Source organism: Lichenostomus cassidix, chromosome 5 (assembly GCF_008360975.1).
Source record: "Lichenostomus cassidix isolate B80296 chromosome 5, HeHo_3.0, whole genome shotgun sequence".
Classification (NCBI taxonomy): domain Eukaryota; kingdom Metazoa; phylum Chordata; class Aves; order Passeriformes; family Meliphagidae; genus Lichenostomus; species Lichenostomus cassidix.
Window position 1 is genome coordinate 23916603 of NC_139486.1, and position 20153 is coordinate 23936755.

A 20153-nucleotide genomic window follows, 5' to 3' on the forward strand; every position below is an offset into this window, starting at 1 on the left:
AACATGAAGTGCACAATTCAAAAACTGGTGTCATTCAATAAGAATAATATAATCCAATAAGAAAAATATATTTCATTACAGCTTTCCAAAAGTTATATATTTCCTTTTGTACAGTATGAATAATATGTTAGCCTTACCAAGGGAAACAAGATCTGCCTAGTGATGCAGAGATGTATAACGACAGCAGTCCAGAGAATATGCCAACGATGACTGAATTTGTTCAGCTCACCTTAGATTTGAATACTAGTTAAATATTTTTTTTCCTTCAGACCCAGAAAATTGATTTCTGTCTATATGTTGAATTTCTCTGAGGCTGCACATAACCTCATTGGCTTACTCAGTTCTTTTTATTACAACAAACAGGTATCTCCACAAGACTGTTTAATTCATCATTTCACCATGCATATTAGTGCAGTCTGAGGGGAATTTTTCTGAGAGGAATCACTGGTGTTGGTGCAGAATTCCAAGTATTTAAATAAATTCTGACCCTACTATGTACTGCTTTCAGTCAGATTAAACATGGCTTTTTTCACACATTTCAATTAGTCTTATTTTCTCACTGACTAAAGCAGACTGCTCCAGCCTATTGCCCCTAAATCCAGTGCATTCACACTGCCTGTTATGGCTACTCTAGTTAATGGTAATATTTTCACATGTGATATGAAGCGATTGTTACTAGATTTTGTGTTTTGGACTTTCTCATGTTCCTATTCATGTCTGGTATGCCAAAACTATTTGCATCAGCTCTGCGGAATTCTTCAGGGTATGTGGTAGTTTTGCGTGTCTGGGAATCTTCCATCTGGCTAGTGTGGGTTTCCTAAACACCATAAAACCCTGCCTGTGGAGATTGTGTATCTCTTATGGGCCCCATGGAGCTTATAATCTGCTTTTAATCATTGTATGAGGCAGCCAACACATCAGTCCTCATCAAGCAGTTTTTTCCATTTTGAATCCCCTTTAATAAGTTTTGATCCAATTCTGAAAGTCCAGAACCTTTGCTAATTTGCATTGGTATCTTAGATTGCTACAAAAGTCATCTTCCTTGGCTCTCCATTTCCTTGCATACAAACTCTCATATCCACTGACTTCTGTGGATTGCTGTAGCCAGTATAAAATTCTCAGCACCTTGCCCTCACTCACTTGTCTTTTGAATGTACCCACCAGCATCTGTTTCTCAGTAAACTACAGGTCATACCCTTAACTGGGACAAATGAATGCAACTTAGTGCGACAGAGCAAAGTCAATTTGCTGTAACTAAGATACTAGCTCTGTATCTACATCCTTCAACAAGACACCAGGACTTACTTTACATTTCAAAATGCCAGCACCAGTTAAATTATTCCCCATATGATATTAAAAGATTACCAACTATTCAAACTCAGCAGAATTTCACAGCAGCAGGCAGCACACTAGTTTTCGTTAAAACGAAAATTGCTTTAGACATGTGCTAAATTATTTACTGACACAAATCAGTTAAACTATTAATATCTATGAATTTGTACTCCTAGTGTTCAGTATTTAATATTTTAATCTGACAGGCACTTAAAAATACAGTTTTATAAGTTAAAAAAAAAACAACATCAAAACAACCAACAAAAAAGTACAGTATAGTTTTAATAGAAAAATCTCAACATCTAAATATAACGTCTTAATAAAGTAAGAAATCAAATAATTATTGTTTTGAAAGAAGAAAATGAAAGAAATCTCTCTCAAATTTAAAATAAAGCCAACCAAGTTCTCTAACACTTGGTGGTTCCTCCAAAACAAACAGCTTTAAGTCCCAGTGAATGTACAACTTGTTTCTTTTGTGAAGTGCTTCTGCCTGCAATTTCTAATTAACTTGCTCCATTCTTTTCTACAACAAGTAGCTGAACGCATACAAGCTACAATGTATACTTCAGCTAAATATATGTAGGTATGATTTTAAAAGGGAGATAACTAGTTAACAACATTTGCATGTTGCAAAGAGGCTCAATTTGTATAATAATTCAGAAATCTTGCTTTTAGCCTGTTCCCTGCATAGCTGCCCTGTACTGAATACAATCTGCACACTAAAGATATCATGTTTGCAGTTAAAAATCTCCTGAGACTTTAGACCCATACATAAAGATACTTATTTCACTCTTTTCTGAGACACTGACCTGTATCCTCATTTAAAAATGAACACATCTTTATGTTATTAAATCTTTGTTTTGATCTATTAGTATTCACCAAAGTGCCATTTTATACAACCCCACACTGAATAGGCAAGGCTGGAGGTAACCATCTGCAGCTTTAGAGTCAGCGTTTGAATTGATGAAAAGAGCTTTGTGTTTTCATTGCCAAGTTTGATTCTTCCAGTCATTAGACATTCCCCTCAGATCGCATCAATGAAGCGGACTCTCTTACACCCATGTGTTAAATTCTCTTCTCCTCATGGTTTCCTTTGCCAGCTATACTCCAGAAAGACTACTGGGTCTTAGCCACATTCTTCTCACAGCTGTGTTAAAAAAGAGCATCAGAGCTTCTTCCCAAAATCCATATGTGTATCTGGTCAGTCCCCTGTCGGAGGGTCACCTCACATTGTGGTGTGATTATTCAAATATTCATCCTTGTTCTTGAACTGCACTGCTCTGATCATTCTGGGAAAGATTAGACCCTCCAGCCTGCACTGAAGAAAGTGCTGGACATCGATGTGAAACGTACACAGCTCCTGCACTCAGAAGGCAGATTAGTTTTACTTGTAGAAGAGGGGGACACTAACTACTTAATAAATGCTTGCTTCTTATTTCTTTCAATTTTTTGTATTCTTTTCAACTGTGTCGACTGTTGCTAAGAACAGTTTGGTTTTGCCGTTGCACAGATCAACTTATTTATCAGCATCAGCTAAGAAACTAAGTGAACAAGTCCAAAAGCAGAGAAAGCATTTTCAAAAATGTTGGAGGGAAATTCAGGACTAAACAAATAAAGGGTGTGTTCCAGTCACAATGAAATCTAGGTTTGCAAAAAAACCAGACCTTAAGGGGTGAAGCAAATGTTATTAAGGATAGAATTTAATTCAGAAGACCAGCTATTTTTCTTATGTATTCAATCAACTGAAATATTTTATCCAAAGTTGTAACTCTCCTGACTTCTGCCTTAGAAGAAAGAAAAAAAATTGAAAGAAAAGGTCTCTTTAATAAACAGTTTAGGACAAATGAAACAATGACTTCTTGTTTACATCACTTTTATATTAGCTTTATTCACAGTCAGAACTACCTTGACAAAGTACACAAGAAGGATCCTTCTCACCATTTATGCTTATTTTCATACCTGTATATTTTAGCATTGCACAGTTACTTTGTGGATTTGTGTTTATTTTTAGAGGATTACATAGAAATTCTACCCACTCACCCTCCTCTGCCATTTCACACAGCTACACGAGTATGCAAGTGTAGCTGTGCTCACATGCAGAGCTGCCTTTTACTGAGCTTGAATGATTAAATTATGAGAAAAAAACAGAAGCCCCCAATAGACAAATTGCATTAAAATTCATTCCAGCTGCAAAGCTGTTGCAGAAAAATAGAACATTTCCTGGAAAAACCACATCAAAAGTGACCTCAACCTTTACTGATAATTGGCTAATATTGATTTGGTATTACATTATAACCTCCTCTGATCTCACTGACATCAGCAACCACTCCACAATCCCAGAGGTTCCAGCCAGAAGAACATTTTTAAAATGCCTTGCTTCCTCTGTTGGCAGAGGTATTAATTAATTCACAGGATCTCCCAGCCACCTTCTCCAGGTCAGCCCCATTTCCCTGCTGGGACTGGACCAGCTGGCTCCTGGCTTCTCAGGCAGGACAAACTTGCAGGGGGCCTGTGGCACTATACCAACACTCCTGGTGAATTCTGCACTCCTGCCCTAATTCTTTGTTTGCAGCCATGAAATAGAAACATTAATTAATTACAGAAAATTATAGTCATAGCCATTCTAGAGTATTGATTAAGAATATCATTGTGCAGATCATAATTTTCTATTGAATAAGTATATATTGTGTTCTGTGTGCACATACATGTATTTATTTACATAGACCACAGCTCAAATGTGTACTTGTTTTATAAAGAATAGCACTTTCTTAAAAGTCTAACGTGTATCTTGACAGTGTCTCAAAATCAAAATAGATTCAAACAAATGCAGCTAAAATCTGTGTGGTCACCCTCTGAACATCAATGTTTCCTGTTTCACACCAGCACCCCTGTTAGGATGGTGAATCAACTTCACAGTCTCAATTTATATCTCACACTGCAGTGAGCCAACATGAGATGTTCACCCTACTTCAGTATAAACAGATGTTTACTATGTTCAGGTTCACTCTAAGTAGATATCAAAATATCCCCCTTCTGGCTCACAGCTGCTGTTTCATGTGGGATAGGATCAAGACATTTTTAAGATGCTTTTTATCTTGAGGGAAAGCACAGGACCACTATTCTGACTTGGATCTCCCATTTAGAAAGCAACAACTGCCGGTGGGTACACAAATGGCTGACATGATGGCAGTGCTGTGGAGAATTGCATCTCTGTTGCAAGCTCTGCATATAATGCTGAATGCAAACACTGGAGTTTTTAAGAATATTAAAAAATTCTTTAGTGTTGCCAGAGAACAGATTAGCAAAGGCAGCGAACGCCAGTAAATTACATTGTCTGAAGATACAAAGTACATCCTTTTCCAACATTATTTTATTAATTACAATTGTGTTCTTTTTAATGAAGGTCATAATTATTTTACTCTTCTGATTTTTAACTGTTGCTATTTTACTGAATAATATTGAGAAACTACTTTATACAGCTGATAAAACTACTGCATTCATACAATTTTAGTTGAGCATTTAAAAAAGCCAAGGAAACAGATATTTTAGAATGGTCTTTAGACTATGAATTTTAGCGTCACAGTTTAACCTGTGTTAAGCATCCTCTTAAGGCCGTGCTGATAATTAATACTACTATAATTAATACCAAAAAGCCTTTCTGTTGACAGGTTTATAAATTGTCAGTTCTTTTTTGAAATGTAGAACATCTTACATCCTCAAAATAAAATGCTAAGCTAACAAACGAGTTCCTGCCTAATTGCCAAACACTGATTTGTGTGAAGCAGTTGAGGTTACAAAGAAATTGGGAATTCTCAGCCCGGTTTCCCCGCTGATGAGTACGAACTGTCTGTGTAGCTCTCCCAGAGGTGTCAGAGGAATCTCTATAGTGTCACACAAGGGTTCTTAGCTCAAAGTAAACACCCTTTCCACAAACTCAGCTGCTTAATCTGTTTGCAGGTTGAATTATAAGATGGGGGTGGATGACTCCGGGTGCTGGGAAGACGCACAGAGCATTTCCACAGTTTCTTGGTAAAAAGGGCATGCTATTGTCATCAAAAGACTTCAACCAATTGTTTAATTTTGCTATAGGCTCAGTCGTCTGATCTTAACAATAATGAAAACTAACCTGACCAAAATTTTCCCAAGTAGTTGAGCAGTTAAATGACGCAAATTCTTTTCACTATAGCAGTGCATCACCACTACTTTAATTCAGTTTGTGGCTGCACTTCTACTTTAGCCACCCTGGGTACACGGGATTAAACAAGATTGTTTCACTTCAGAAAAAAAAAAAGCACCAACGAAAACCCAACCTCTGCTTAAATAGCTATACTATTAAACATTTATAAATAAACTGAGATGTAACAACTTAAAACAACCTACAGAAAGGTTCAATCAATATTCTCTTTACCATGCTTTAATTTTTTTGGAAGGTTTATTTTTATCAAGCGCACATCTCCTGAAGTTTCAAATATATCTAAGCACTCAGAATAAAGACTTGAATGATTATCAAACAACCACTGGAGGTTTTAGAGAGATGACTAAAAATATGCATTTTCATATATATCTACCCTAACTATATTTTATGTAGTTACAAATAAATAAAAAATTTCGGATTTTTTTTTTAATAGAAGAACTCAGCATGTATTTTTTTTGAACAGGAAACACTCTTGTTAGGTCCTTGTAATACATTATAAGCCAATTTCTGGCTACTCTGTAAATATGCTTCAGACATTAAAGCTGAAGATGTATATGGACAGAAAGGACAATTTGCATCAGTTCAGCACTGACCACCTTGGAAGGGTGAGAGAGGAGAATTTTGCAGTAATGCAGAGATGAGAAATGCCAGACTGTCAAGAGGCACTAGTAATAACAAACATGACAATAAGTACTTCAGTAGAGATGAACTTCAGGTTCTGGAGTTCAGTAACCTTTTAACAGGGAAACATGATGGGAAAGAGAATACAAGCTCTGTTCACCGACTCAGAGACTTCCTGTGGCTCTCAGTGAGATTTTGAAGCCAGCCCTAAACAACCCCATAAGCATTTACCGTGGCATGAAACCTGCCAGATGTGTAACAGACCAAAAACGAGAACCTTAATATTCTACCATGCAATTATAAAGGCAAATACTATGTTGCCATGGGATTGCCACAGGGTAAAAAGACAGTGAAAACCATTCAGAGGAGATGGAAAGACTTTCTCTGTGCCTTGCACATGTAGGAAGCAATTTCCTTAACAGTAATGAGAGGTACCCTGACTTCCCTAATAGCACAAAACTGTTAAAATGATCAGCTTCACACTGAGTAGGTAATGAGCTGACAAGGAAGGAATTGTTTTAAAGGACTTTCTAAGTACTGCCACACTTTCAGTTATAGACAAAATTCCAGAAAAAATGTTTCACGTGGATTACAACTGCAATTTTTGTTGGAAGGCAAGTGACTTACTTTTGAACTTTTTCATTGGCCTCCTGCGAAGCTTCCAAGGCTTTCTGGAGCTGCAGCTCGGTGTCCTTTTGTTCTGATCGAGTTTGCTGCAGCTGAGCTGCCAGATCTTCAATCTGGCCATAAGTTAGGGTCACAACATCCTCCCTTCCTGGCAGTCTGCCTTCAGAAGTACTGAAAGCACAGTTAGGCTGATTCTTCAGACTCATTCCTTCAGACAAAGACTTGTATAAGCTGCAAAAACCAAGTCATACACATTATTAAGTTTCAGTCTAAGGCTGAACTGCAAGAATTTATTAATACTTTCAGTATTGTCATATATGGATTCACATGTTTTAATAGCAAAATAAGTTTTATTTCAAAAGTGACAGAGAATGAAAAGAACAATCCTTTCCCACAAGGCTCTTCTAGAAGTAGGTAACAACCATCAAATTTCTAAAAAGTAAAAAAATGTATTCATCAAAAGCTCAAGAGGAGAATTTTTAAGCTGTAGCATCTTGCTGATCACCTTGGAGCAAGAAGTTTTTATTTACACGAAGTTTGATTTACATGAAATTGAATTAATTAGTGTAAGTTACTGATGTGTTATTAACTTGTGCTACATAGGACTCTCTTTTAGCAAGCAGACTCACCAGGTACAGGGGATTTATTTGCAAAAGCAGATTTTTCAATAAAATGAAAATAATAAAAACACTACAATGCAAAAATGAAAATCATTAAATCAGCAGGATTACTTAGAAATATGAATGATTTGCACAAGCTAACCAGTTCTAAAGGTCTTTGGTCAATATTTTGTGAGTGGAAACTTAAAGTATTTCTTAATGCTGGTTTAAATAAGCTAGTAACACCTGTATTAGAATATTCCACGTCTTAAACAGCCTCTCTCTAGCAGACAGAGATAATCTGTCAGTGTCAAGGTTTTATTACAGGACATTTCATTAACTATAATGTCCTTCACCATAATTTCTTGAAAGCTCCTTTCTGACCCACTGGTTTTGCTTCACTCAGGCAAAAACTAGACATGTTTGTCATTTGTTTCACACAGAAGTGTTATGGATGTATACTTAACCCATTCAGTTTTAGCCATGATTTCGATATATGCTGGCAGAGATTCCAAATCACAGAGCACAAACTCAATACACTTTCTTTACACAAACCAGAATACAGTATTAAATGCTTTGTATTTGTGTGCCAAAAAGTTCTGGGCAAATGAAACATTATTTCAGTGTGGATTTCTAGCAGCAGTGCACACTGATTACTGTACTCAAGACAACTACATCACGGTAGCTAGTATGCAATAGCATCTTTTCTTTATTTGCAGTTTATTAGGTGTTTGTATGGAAAACACTGTCTGTTCCAACAGCCCATGAAGGAAAATCATAAACAAACTAAAATACAATATACATGGACAAAATGTGGATGAACTAAAAGAAACAGAGAAACTAAAAGGTCTGAGTGTTAGCATGTCATTGTACATACTATCTGTGCTTATCTGAAAACAATGTGAAAAACTTTTTCAATTAAATGAAGACATATTGAAAATAAAAATATTTATAAAGGGACATTAAAATTCCTAGAATGGACTAATTAAAAAAAAATTACTCTAGCAGTTGCACATAAAATTTACTAACTGAAGTTCCAGTATAGTTGAGCATTGATCATCATGGAAAAACACAAAGGTATGCAAATAATGTCGAAAGCAGGTTACTGAAATACTGCTGCTGCCCACTTCTTAAACCCTGGCACAAGACTAAAAGAAAAAAAAAGACAGATGAGAAGCTAAACTGTTCAGTGAATATATGGGTCCCTGATTAAAAAAAACAAAAACAAACCAGCAACAAAAACTAGAGGATAGGCTAAATATTCTACCTTGTTCACACCAGCTGAAAGTTTTTTCTAGAATATATGAAAAATAAAGTAATTTATTTAGATCCTAAAATACTGGCTCTCTGTGGCTACAACCAGGCTCCTTTTCAAAGATTGCCATGAAAAACACAGTTTGCCACGTACTACTACATGTCTTAACTCATAGTGATTTCATCTGAGTGACCAACAGATTCTGACATGCATATATTTTGTAACCAGTGGGATTCCTCCAGATAATGGCACTGTGACTGATAGAGCTTTAAATTTTTTTTTTCAAAAGCATGCCATTTCCAGACTTCTATCAATACATGCTTTGGTAATTTATCATGTCTTCTGGAATTTACTAATTTGAAATTCCTTCATTTATGTCCCAAAGATTATTTCTTCAAAGAATATTGATGCTATAATTAAAAAATAAATGGGAGTGCTAGGCCTGAAGAATGGGTCACAGGAGTATTCAAACAGTTGTGAATTCAGTAATTCACATGCTCTCTATAGTAAACCTCAAGTAAAGCCTCTTGCTTTACTATGGCAGCAAGGCCTTTTTCCTGCTCCAGCTTGGGTCTGAGAGCTACAAGGGCCCACCTTAAGTGGGTCTAGGCAGAAGAAAAAGTGACATGAGATGGTATCACATGTGCTCCTGCAGAGAGCAAGAGGTTTCCTCAGTCCCCAAAATCAGAGTAACTTCAAGTCTATTAAGAAATATCACCAGTTGTAACCGCTCCCAGAGGGCCTTGACTTTGGCTGAAAATCAACTCTGTGAAGTGCTGCTCCTAAAACACTTCTCGCCTTGCCAGGCATACTTTTGCTGCAAGGTGGGAAATGATTTTCCACCTGAAGCAATTGCTGGACAACACACCAAACCTTCCACCTACACGGATGGACCAAAAAAAAAAAAAAAAAAAAAAGCAGCAAAAATCCAAACATTCCCTACCTGTCCCCTCCCTCTGCCTCCACCCCAGTGATAAACACAGCCAATGTTCCCAAAGGCATGTAGGTCTGACCTTTGTTTTCACCACAAGTGTTTCTCATAGGTCCTGGAGACCTCTCAGCCCTCAGCCTGCACTCAGGATGGCTTTGAAGAGAGTCCCCTCATGCCGCTGAGGCCACTCAAGGGCCAGGCAGCCTCGACACCTTGAAAATACTACCTCAAAGGTGCTCTTAGGAAAGGTGCTCTTGTTGCTGTAAGACATCAAAAAAAGCCCATACATCCTAGAAGGACTTTGAAATTTTCCTGTGAAGTGGGGGATATAAAATAGTCAAGTTTGCATTACATGTGAGTCAGGAGCCTGACAGCTGGTAGACTGCTGATTGGATGACATTGCCCTACCATAGACAAATATTTTACTAGTCTTCCTTTGCCTGCATTTACACAAGCTAAGAGGACTGTGTTTTCTTCTGAGTACAACAAACCAACCATCTCTTGCTAATTTATCTGAAGGCAGCAGCTGAAGGCAGACTCTGGCACGCAGGCCATGGACCATGTTACAACGGGAATGCTTGTTGCACATAGTGCAGAGTGTGCTCTTTACACTGTCCCAGTCCATCACAGAGTGTCACCCTCTCATGTGGTGTACCCATCCATTTCTAGTCTAGGATGAGCTCAGGCAACCTCAACCACTTGTTGAATAGAGCCCACCACTGATTTTCTTCTCTGTGGTGGTTGGGCATGCAACCTCAGGGTTTTACAGGACATTATGCTGACAGATTAGTGCTGATCATGTGCGTCCATACTGTGCAAACTCAATGACATGTGAGTATGGAACAAGTGAGCAGCACCTTGAGATTCAGCCTTCTCTCCTGAAATGATCTTGAAAAATCTGTGACCTGTACCAGGGTCCTAAGAGCCTGGACACTAGATGGGTGTAGGTGCATTAGCTACAGGGAAAGCTTGAATTGACTACTATCCATTTTAGTATTTCTGTTTTTCAAAAAATACAAATTAAAGGCCACTAGCAACCATATTTTTCCTCCTTGGGCCTCAGTCCCCTCATCTTTAAATAAGAGCAATCACAATGCTACCTGTGCAAAGTGCTCTGAACTTCACTAATGTCAAGAGACTCATCACTGTTAAAAGAGCTGTTAGGTGCATCACAATCTGAATTTAGGACAAAAGTAAACCCAGATGGTCTTCTGGTGATGACAAGCAGCAAACATATTCTTTTCAGCTTCATTTTTACTGTCCAGGACCACTGTAGTACCCACACCATTTCCCTGTGATTAACCTTGGAGACATAGTAAGGGCATGGAATTAATCATCTGAGCCTTTCTTGAAGCTGAAGGACTACCAAGACATGCTCTCAAACAAGACATAATTGGAAACCATACCTCCATTACAAACTCTTCATTCAGGGAGTTGCACAGTAATCAAATGTCTTCTGTTCACTTTATACAGCCCCTGGGCAAATTGCTTGGATAGCACAGCCTCATGTGAGTGATACACACACGACATTCAGCACCACCTATCATTCCTCACATTCACCATGCCATCAAATGGTCTAGGACCTCCACAAAAATAGTGTTTGGTTGAAACAGAGCAAAACATACATGAGACTGACGAGTAGAAGGAAGTGTTTTTGAGGTGTTTGCAGTTACATGCAATTCCCTTCAGTTAGAGCACAGACCCACAACTAAGAAGCTGACTTGTAGCTAAGAAATCCTCCTGAATTCCCTGGGCGCCTGATGCACCTGGGGCTAGGGTCTCTGCTATCTCTAATTGATTAGAGACTGGAAGATTGTAACTTAGCATCAGTTTTTTCACACACAGATACAGTGCACCTGAGTTCACAGAAGAGACTACTGTAGATTTTATATTTTAATCCTGAATATTACTTGCTACATGTTAACAGTAATTACACATCTTCAGGGTTCCACAATGTGTCTGTGCTAGTTGCAAGACACAGACTCACAAGCTCTCAAATTTCTTCCATGAATTAGGGGACTGTGTTTCCAATACAATAGCAACTATTGCAGATACTCTTCATAGTTTTGCTAAATTACATGTTATTCCTAGAACCAAGCTCTCTGTAAAATGTTTCTGTCATGTTTCAGAGAAACAGAGAAATGGCTGCATTAGCATATTGTAGCCTAAGCATTCACAGGGTGCACCCTGAAGGTTTGCTTCTAACTAAAATTAACCTGAAATTTAAAAAATAATTTTATTTTGTATGGTGTTTACTTTCTCCTACTAGAAGTTACAAGTAAGAATTTTGCTATCTTGTATCTGTTCTTTATTGTCAATTCATATGCTTTGGCTATTCTTAAATATTTGCCAATGGCTTTAGTTAACAAAATAACTTTAACTTAGTATTTGTAATACTGTAGTTATTCCCTACAGTAATAGATTATTTAGGTAACACTGCAAATAGAGAGGGAACCTTATCTATTAATCGAAGACAGAGCTGGCACCAAGAGTGACCTCAGTATTTGAATATAATGGACATTTAAGATGGTGCCAGCAACTCCGTGTTTTACCGTGCATCGCAGCTCTCCGTCTGCTCTCCCTGGGAAGTGCCAGCATTGAGCAGAGGCAGAGCAGCCCCTGGCTGGGCTGTGGGCAAAGAGGCATTGCCACCTTGCCCATCCCCAGGCAGCACCTGCACCCCTCTGCTGGCTGCTGGAGGGCACTGGGCTGCCATGGATCACTGCAGGGGTGTGTGTGTGGGTGGTGTGGAGCCAGCAGCCTGGCCTGGGGCCAGCAGGGAAACTGCCCATGTCAGGGATTTGCAGAAACACAAGCTTGGTAAAAGAGAGACAGAGGATCTTGTCCTAAAGGTCACAGCAATTTATTTTTTATACTGAGAAGCATGTTTTTGACAACACTTCTGACAACTGTTTAAAGAACTGTGCATCGTTTTCCTCAAGCTTTAACTGAATTAAGAAAGTAGCAACTCTTGGTAGTGCACTAAAATAACAGCCACTGGCATACCAACAAAAACTGGTAGAAAACAATGTACTACTATGTAATTTAAAACACTATGTATTACTTTTTGTCTTTTTCTGATGATCCTTGCCAAGCGCTTCATCCTGAATGCTGCTGCTCACAAGAAAACCAGGGCATTATGCCATAAAGGAACACCAGGCCTTCTGACCAGGCATTTTGGGATCAGCTCCTACAGTCCCCACACTGTCACACACCCACCAACCCAGTCTGGACCTTCATCAAGCCCTTCAGCTCCCACAGGCTTGACAGTACTGCTGGCATGGACCTTTACGCTCCAAAATGCCAACCATGGAAATCTTCCCTGATGACAAAAAATGGGTGCACTCAAGAGCCAGACATTTCTGCTAGGAGCCTTAATTGATGTTGCCTGTCACCACAGTATGAATTTAGATTTGCCTGTAGAACTAATAAAATCTAATAGAGGTTTCTTTGTTAGAAATTTATGTAGTTAAGGCTAACATGGCTTGAGCCTTTTGTTTCCTTTGCAGCTTCTCACTGGTAAAGATAATAGCTTCTGGCTTCCATTTTACATGAGTGATCTACACAAAGGCAATTTTATTTCAAATGAACAAAATCCTTCTGCAAAAGTAGTAATATTAGGGAATCAACCCATATTAGATAAATTGCTACAATTCAGATGAAACCAGTAAGAATCCTGACCTTGAGAACTGAAACAGTTTAGTGTCCACTCAGTGAAAAGGGGTACTTCATATATAAATCTACATAAAAGAAATCTGATGGTACTGATACATATCATAATGCAGGCATCAGAATCAGCTGAAAACAAGCTCAATGTAATGACTGTGTGCTGTTGACTTTTATTTTTGTCTCCAGGGAATAGTGTTTACTTTGCTTTAAAATTTATATGAGTCATTTTGTTATGTGCGTTTTTTTAATTAGTCTGAAGGAAATAGCCATTTGAGAAAGAGAGCGGAAATCAATTCTGATTCGATACTGATAGCTACTGTGCGATGTAAACTGTGTGTTCTTTCTAATTAAATGTAAACACGTGCAGTTCTAAAGTCCAGCAGTGATGACAACTACTAGAAAGGATTGCCTAAGACCTGGTCAACTGATCCTTGTGAACCTTTTGTTCATACCGTAGGCGAACTTGTGCAATCTGTCTCAGGTGAACGCCAGTTGTAACTGACTTTATTTTAGGTCATCTTCAGAGAAAAGACTTGACAAGAATGTGGAGAGCTCTGTAATACCTCCAGTTACCCATTAACTATGTCCTTCTGATAGCTAATCAATAGCATTGCATGGAGCCAAACACACTGCACTGAACTGCCCCTCTTCCAAAAGCCAAGTCTTGGTAAATATTTAATGGCAGTAAAGGTGTTTTGACTCTTATCAATCTGATATGTTAAAGAACTCTTGAAAGAAACTTTATCGTGCTTCTCTCTGCATAAATAATTTGTTCGCTTACCATTTTAGTCTTATGCAAAAGCACCCAGTTTAATGATCTAATGCTTTTAAATCAAGGCTTTGGACAGAGAGGTAGTTTCAATCCACATGTCACAAAATAAAGAAAAACCAAAGTTTATTTCCTTGATAAAATGCCAACTAGAAATATACATCAAGGAACCCAGCCCTTTATACTGTAGTAGTAAATACTGTGCCAAACTTGCTCAAAACCTGTTATACAAGTGCACATTTGAGATTTTCTTACAAGGCTTTAGTTTCTGTACAATTCTTAGCTCTCATTCACATCAAGACAACACAGCATTTTTAGCTTCTTTTCACTAGGGAAAAAACTCCAACTCTAAAATAGTTATGCTAATGTCCAGAGACCTTTTGTATCCAAACATTGAATATTCCCATCTTTAAGTGGGTATATTCTAATCTAATCAGTTTTATTAAGCATGTTCCCATTTTCCACTTTTTCTATAAAAGAAGCAGCTTGTCTAGGTCACTAACAAAGAAACACTTTTGTCCTAATCCTTTAACATCTACTGCAAGTATCCCTCTGCAATGGCCAGGTAAGATCCAAACACCTCCTTAGACACTTAGATGGGCTTATTCCATGCCTATGTGCTAATGTAAGAGGACAAAGGAGTCCTCTGACCCTCTCCCACAGCACAGTCTTCCAGCCTTTTCTGCATGATCCAACTTCAATATAAGCCTAAGTATTTTGAAGAAACTGATTCAGCAATGGATCCAAGCTTTTTCTTGGAAAATAACATGGGAATAAAACATTGATAGTGTTTCAGTTTCCAAAATGTGAATCATCATAAATGTTTTCCCAGAAGTATAAGCATTACTTTTTCCCCAGTGTTTACATGGCCGCCTTTGTGCTCTTGATGACATTCAATAGTCTTCAAAAATAAAGATCACAGGAATAATTTCTGAACACTCACATAGATAAATTGAACAGCCTGAAGTATTCCAATCACTAGCAATTGCCTCTGGTGAAAGCATTATTAATTGAAATCATACAGGCATATAAATCAATCAAGCAGTAAAGCACATGGCACCATTTAGGAATGATCAGCTGAAGAAAGCCTGTTTCTAAAAACCTCAGAAAATACCTTGTCCTTAATACAATGTTATCTTTATAAATCAGCCATGATCGTGAATTTTATGGCTGTGCTGATTTGCTATTGTGATCGCTTGGCTTAACTCCTCCACTGAATCAGAAAAGCAAGAGACAAAGCTGTCTTGGACCCTGAGCTGGAAGCCAGCCCTCCCTTCCAGCATGGCCAGGAACATCCAGCTGAGGAAGAGTCTCTCCAGGAGAAGGCAATTAGAAAAAATACAAAGAATGGAAACATGTTTCAAAGATGGAATAACTGAATACATATGGTATTTCAGAGAGAGATGATCTCATGGATGAGCTGAGTAGCCCTAAAGCTACTCAAGAAACCCATAGTGTGACTAACCTGAGAAGGGGGATCACATGGGGCTCTGCTCCTTGTCCTGACTTTCTTGCTAAATGATTCAGTGGGTTTAAAAAAACCTTTGAACGATTTTTTTAAAAAATGAAAATGCAACTTTTTAAATTTGAAGATACTTCCTTCCTTGTCCCAGGAAAATAAAATGGAGTATTTGAACAGTTTTGTCTGATCTTTCTCAAAGGTGTTACTGAAAAATATTATGCAACTCTGACGAAAGGCAAACACGGTGTACTGTGCTCAGCCCATGCCCAGCTGTGGTCACCAGTGTGCCAGGAAGTGAGGTACTGATGAACTCTAGGTGAGTGTGCCCAGAACGTCCTCCCCACTTTCTTGGTACTGTGCACAGCAACACGTTCCACTCTGCAATGGCTGGGGACTCACAAGGTCCTCCTGCATGTGTTGCAGTCTGAAATCTGTCCCCCACATGGGTACAGACACCCAAAATGTCAACTTTAACGCCATCATGGCTTCTCCCACACAAAATGCAGTTGGTTTGGGGGGTGCTGTGCAGATACACACTTAGAAACTCAACTCCTGAAAGCCATGTAAATGACACAAAGGCAACGTACTGCTACTCAGTAAGTCATGTCTTACCTAGCTGCTGCTGCCAAACCCTTACTCATATAAATCATACAGCTCCTTGGACAGTTAAGCGCTATGAAACAAGGCAGTTAAAACGATGGCTTAAATGATAAAGGGAGCGCCTGGGAAATTTAATATAGGGGAAGTCTGTTTCCCTATTGTACCAAAGCTTTCTGAGGCAACTGGGCAGACTTGTCTGGGCCATTCTCCTTAACGTGAAACAAGGACACATGCTAAGGGAATGATTTAGTGGATTGGGGATAAGAGCTCTGTCTTGAATTCCCTTTTCTATTTCATGTCTTCTGTGTGGTACTGAGCAAGTCACAACATGCAAACCTAAGCCTGCCATGCTGAAACTGGGAGTAAAGTGTCTTTCCCTAGCTCTTTTTCATTAAAATCTAAGCTTTGGGGGCCCTGGATTTCTTCTTAGTACCTACATGTGCCGTATCTTGGAAACCTGAGGCCCTGATTTGGTTCAGGTCTCAGCACCAATTATTGTTCATGGAAAGACACTAAAGAGCTAATTAACAGTATGCATGTGTTAACAATGCACATCAACCTAGTTAACCTCAGCAGACAGATCCAGGTTTGGGACCTTAATGGAAAAAACAGTTTTTCACAAGTTTTTACCTCCCGATTGTAGGTTCAGCCACCATTGTCACCATGGGGCATAAGCAGTGACAGCAGCCTCCTGTGCTTTGTTGATCTGCCCCGAGCACAAACATCCTTGTTTCCTGAGAAGACATTCTTGCCTTCCTCCCTAGTGAAAGGGGCCATCAGCTGGATACAGTACAAGACTGGAAGCCAAAACACACAACTTGCATACCTCTTGAAAAGCAAGAGATTACACTGGCGGCTGCTGGAGAAAAATCAGTGATGAGAAGCTCTGAGGTGTAGGGGTTGGAAAGAGGCAGTGCTGAATTGATTTCTGTATCTTAAAACTTTTAAATCAACTTCCCTCACTTCCCTCTTCCTTTACCCTCATGAGTTTTGACTATTGAAATAAAATTATTGAAATAATTGGACTATTGAAATAAACTCTGTGAAAAAATATAGTTGTGCACTTTAATTTAGCTGGGTTGAGAAAAAAACAAACAGTTTTCACTTTATGACACATAAGTTCACAAGAAAAACTGCAGGTTTTTTTTTCCCAGCATATCACTACTCCATGACCAGCAGGTAAAGTGAAGTACTGTAGCAGGAAATATATTGGTTGCACTGAACCAAAGAACTAATTATTTTCTCAGGACCTGACAAGGAAACTGAATGAGTATGAAAGGCCTTGTGAAATCTAGCCAACACGGAATCCAACACTCTTCAATTCCTTATTTATTTTTTCAACAGGACAAGATAATTATTGTATGAATACTGCCTACTATGCTTATTAACAGCCAACAAATATTATATCCTCCTCCGACAGGAGAAGTAATATTGCTTAAGAGAGAAAACTAAATTCCTACATCACGACAGTTCTCACTCTACTGTCACAACTGTAAAAGCATAGGAAAATTACTCCTTTGGTACACACAGTAGGGAGGAAGATGTAAATGGAAGAATATGTATTTCTGTATCTCTACCAAAATGCTTAAAATGGAAGTCCCCTTTACAGAATATGACTGAAACCAACAGAACATTATATTGTATGAGCCTGGGTAACATTAAGGTGCTGCCTAGCTCAGAAGCAAAAGAAAGATAAATCAGATAATATGAACCTTCTTATCCATCCTTCTTCGCACTCTTTTTGGTGAGGGACAAATTCACAGAGCTTCTTCCTCTTTGGTGAAAGTTCCTCCCTGTTCAATTTTCTTTAATGATAGTGGAAGCCATTATTGCATTTCCCATTGAGAACCAGAAGAAAGCCTAGTGAAGTCTGTTTTGAATTTATTCACATCAAGAAGCTAAAGGCTGTGGCCATAAATAGGTGCTCTTCTGGCTGCCTAGTACAACTAAATGCTTCCTGGAAACCTTGCAGCTTCCTCCTGATCTCTGGAAATGCAAGACCAGAAGAGAAAAAATGCAAGAAAATATCACTTTATACAGCCAAAAAGAGGGGCAAGAGGAAAAAGTTCCTTCAGGAATAAAAAGAAACAATAAATAATATAGATGTTCGAAATTTTGGCCTCAACCTTGTTTGTTTAAATGACCATGGATGCAGTATGACACAAGTCCTTCATGGTATCTTTACAATACAATGTACATAGCTTTTACCTTAATGAGCTATGTAAGATCAGAATCAATGAATCAACACCATGATATGCCCCTAAGTTATTTTTTCATGGACAGCAGGTGAGCGGATATCATTCCTCTGTTTAATCAGGAGTTAAAGCGTGTACAGTAATTCCTTATTTTCACAATATTCCTTCTGACAAAGATAACAACCATAAGAATGGCTCCCAGCTGGCTAAACCTGACATACAGGTTTTGTTAATAAAAAAATGCATGACTTAATTAATGAAATGGATCTATTAAGACTGTCCCCCAATCAACCACAGTGGCCCCACCTACAGCTGAACTTCACATGACCTATCTTATGCAAAAAAAATTGTAATAACTTGCACTGGAAGCTGCTATAGAGGAAAGGTTGCTATGAAGAAAAAATATGACTTAGAAATGCATATAATGCCCCTAGAGGAGGAAGCTTACTATTTTCACTTTTACTCAGTGTTTTCCTTTACAGTGAATAATTGAAATGATTTTGCTAAACTGTGTAAAATTATTTCACAAAGAATAATTACATTTGATCTATTAGCACCTGATACTATCTATTGTCTAAATTGCTTGCATTCAATCTATGAGTAATGTCAACAGTATTATGTCCATTATGGAAGAATTAGCTAAGTAAAAATTATTTTTAAATGTTTGACATTCTTGTACTCTTTCTCTAGCATAATGTTCCAAAGAAGTATCATTACACCAACATATTCTTGGATTTTTTTAAGGCATTTCTTTATTTAAGACTGCAAACTCAGGGTCTTTAAAATCACAAACAATTTGCCTGTTTTGTTCTGGCAAGCATAAATGTGTAGCAATCTACTCATTTTACATTCTTCTCTGTTCCCATCTATCTGTCCCACACTAATTGGCTGTCCAAATTCACCTCCCTCAACTTTGGCAGGCTCAACACCTCCTTCACAAAACCAGGTTTTTTTTCCCCCAATCATAAAGAGCTGCACTGTTACAAACCAAAAAATGGAACTCTGCAACATTTCCACAACAAAGTTTTATATATACTTCTATATATATATATACACATTAATTTGATCACACACAACCCCCCCCAACTGAACTAATGCAACAGCAAATACCTTTTTTCTTCTCTCTTTCAGCCATATTCCTATTTCAAAGATTTCCAAATTCATGCTTGCCTTTTAGCAGAGGAAATTCCACTAACTGTTTAAGATTACATTCTCACTGAAAGCGATGAATGCCACAGTCTTCTCCAGAAAAAAAAGCTACTTTCTCTCCTTGGAATAGTAACTTTACAGTAATTTGGAGGAAGCAGGAGAAACAGTCGGTCATTAAACATTAAATGTATTAATGGGGCACTCATAGTGTATGACTCATCTGGAAAAGGCAGTTCTGTACTTGCATTTCAGAAGGACTGCTGCAATACAATAGCTACTGTGATAAATTTAGGTTTATCGCACTTAATATTTAGCAGAATCTAATAACGAAAACTTAAATCAATGTACTTTCAAAAAAAAATGCATGAGTAGCACTATTTACATCTCACAGCTAGGGGAATTGAGAGGCAAAGAAAAAACATTCCAAAGGAGGCCCTTCATTTCCACTCCCCAAACGGAGACCTTTAGGATTCGGTGTTTACACCTTACAGGGACTTTCAACTGCAGATGAAAACAATGACAAATCAGAACATTCAAAGCAGGAATCCCCCAAGCACTTTAGCAGCATGTATAAAATCATCCACTTCTGGAGCAGATTCATGTTGCTCTTGAAGTCTGCTCAGTTCTCTGGAAACTTCAGACCTGAGTATAGGGGTGAAGCACTTAGCAGCACTTGCTTGCTACATGGCATTGCTGGAAATGGAGTTCTGCAGAGCTCAGAAAAATGATCCAAAAAAAAGTGACACAGG

General features: G+C 38.3%; 1 protein-coding gene across 3 annotated transcripts in view; it reads right to left on the minus strand.

Annotated features, from left to right (window-relative positions):
* The window catches only part of MIPOL1 (mirror-image polydactyly 1), a 180856-nt gene that overhangs the window by 12447 nt on the left and 148256 nt on the right, over positions 1–20153 (minus strand). For all 3 annotated transcript variants that reach the window (XM_085061860.1, XM_085061862.1, XM_085061861.1), the window contains exon 12: positions 6776–7006. In XM_085061860.1, the coding sequence (XP_084917986.1) occupies positions 6776–7006 (231 nt within the window). The remainder of the gene's footprint in view (positions 1–6775; positions 7007–20153) is intronic.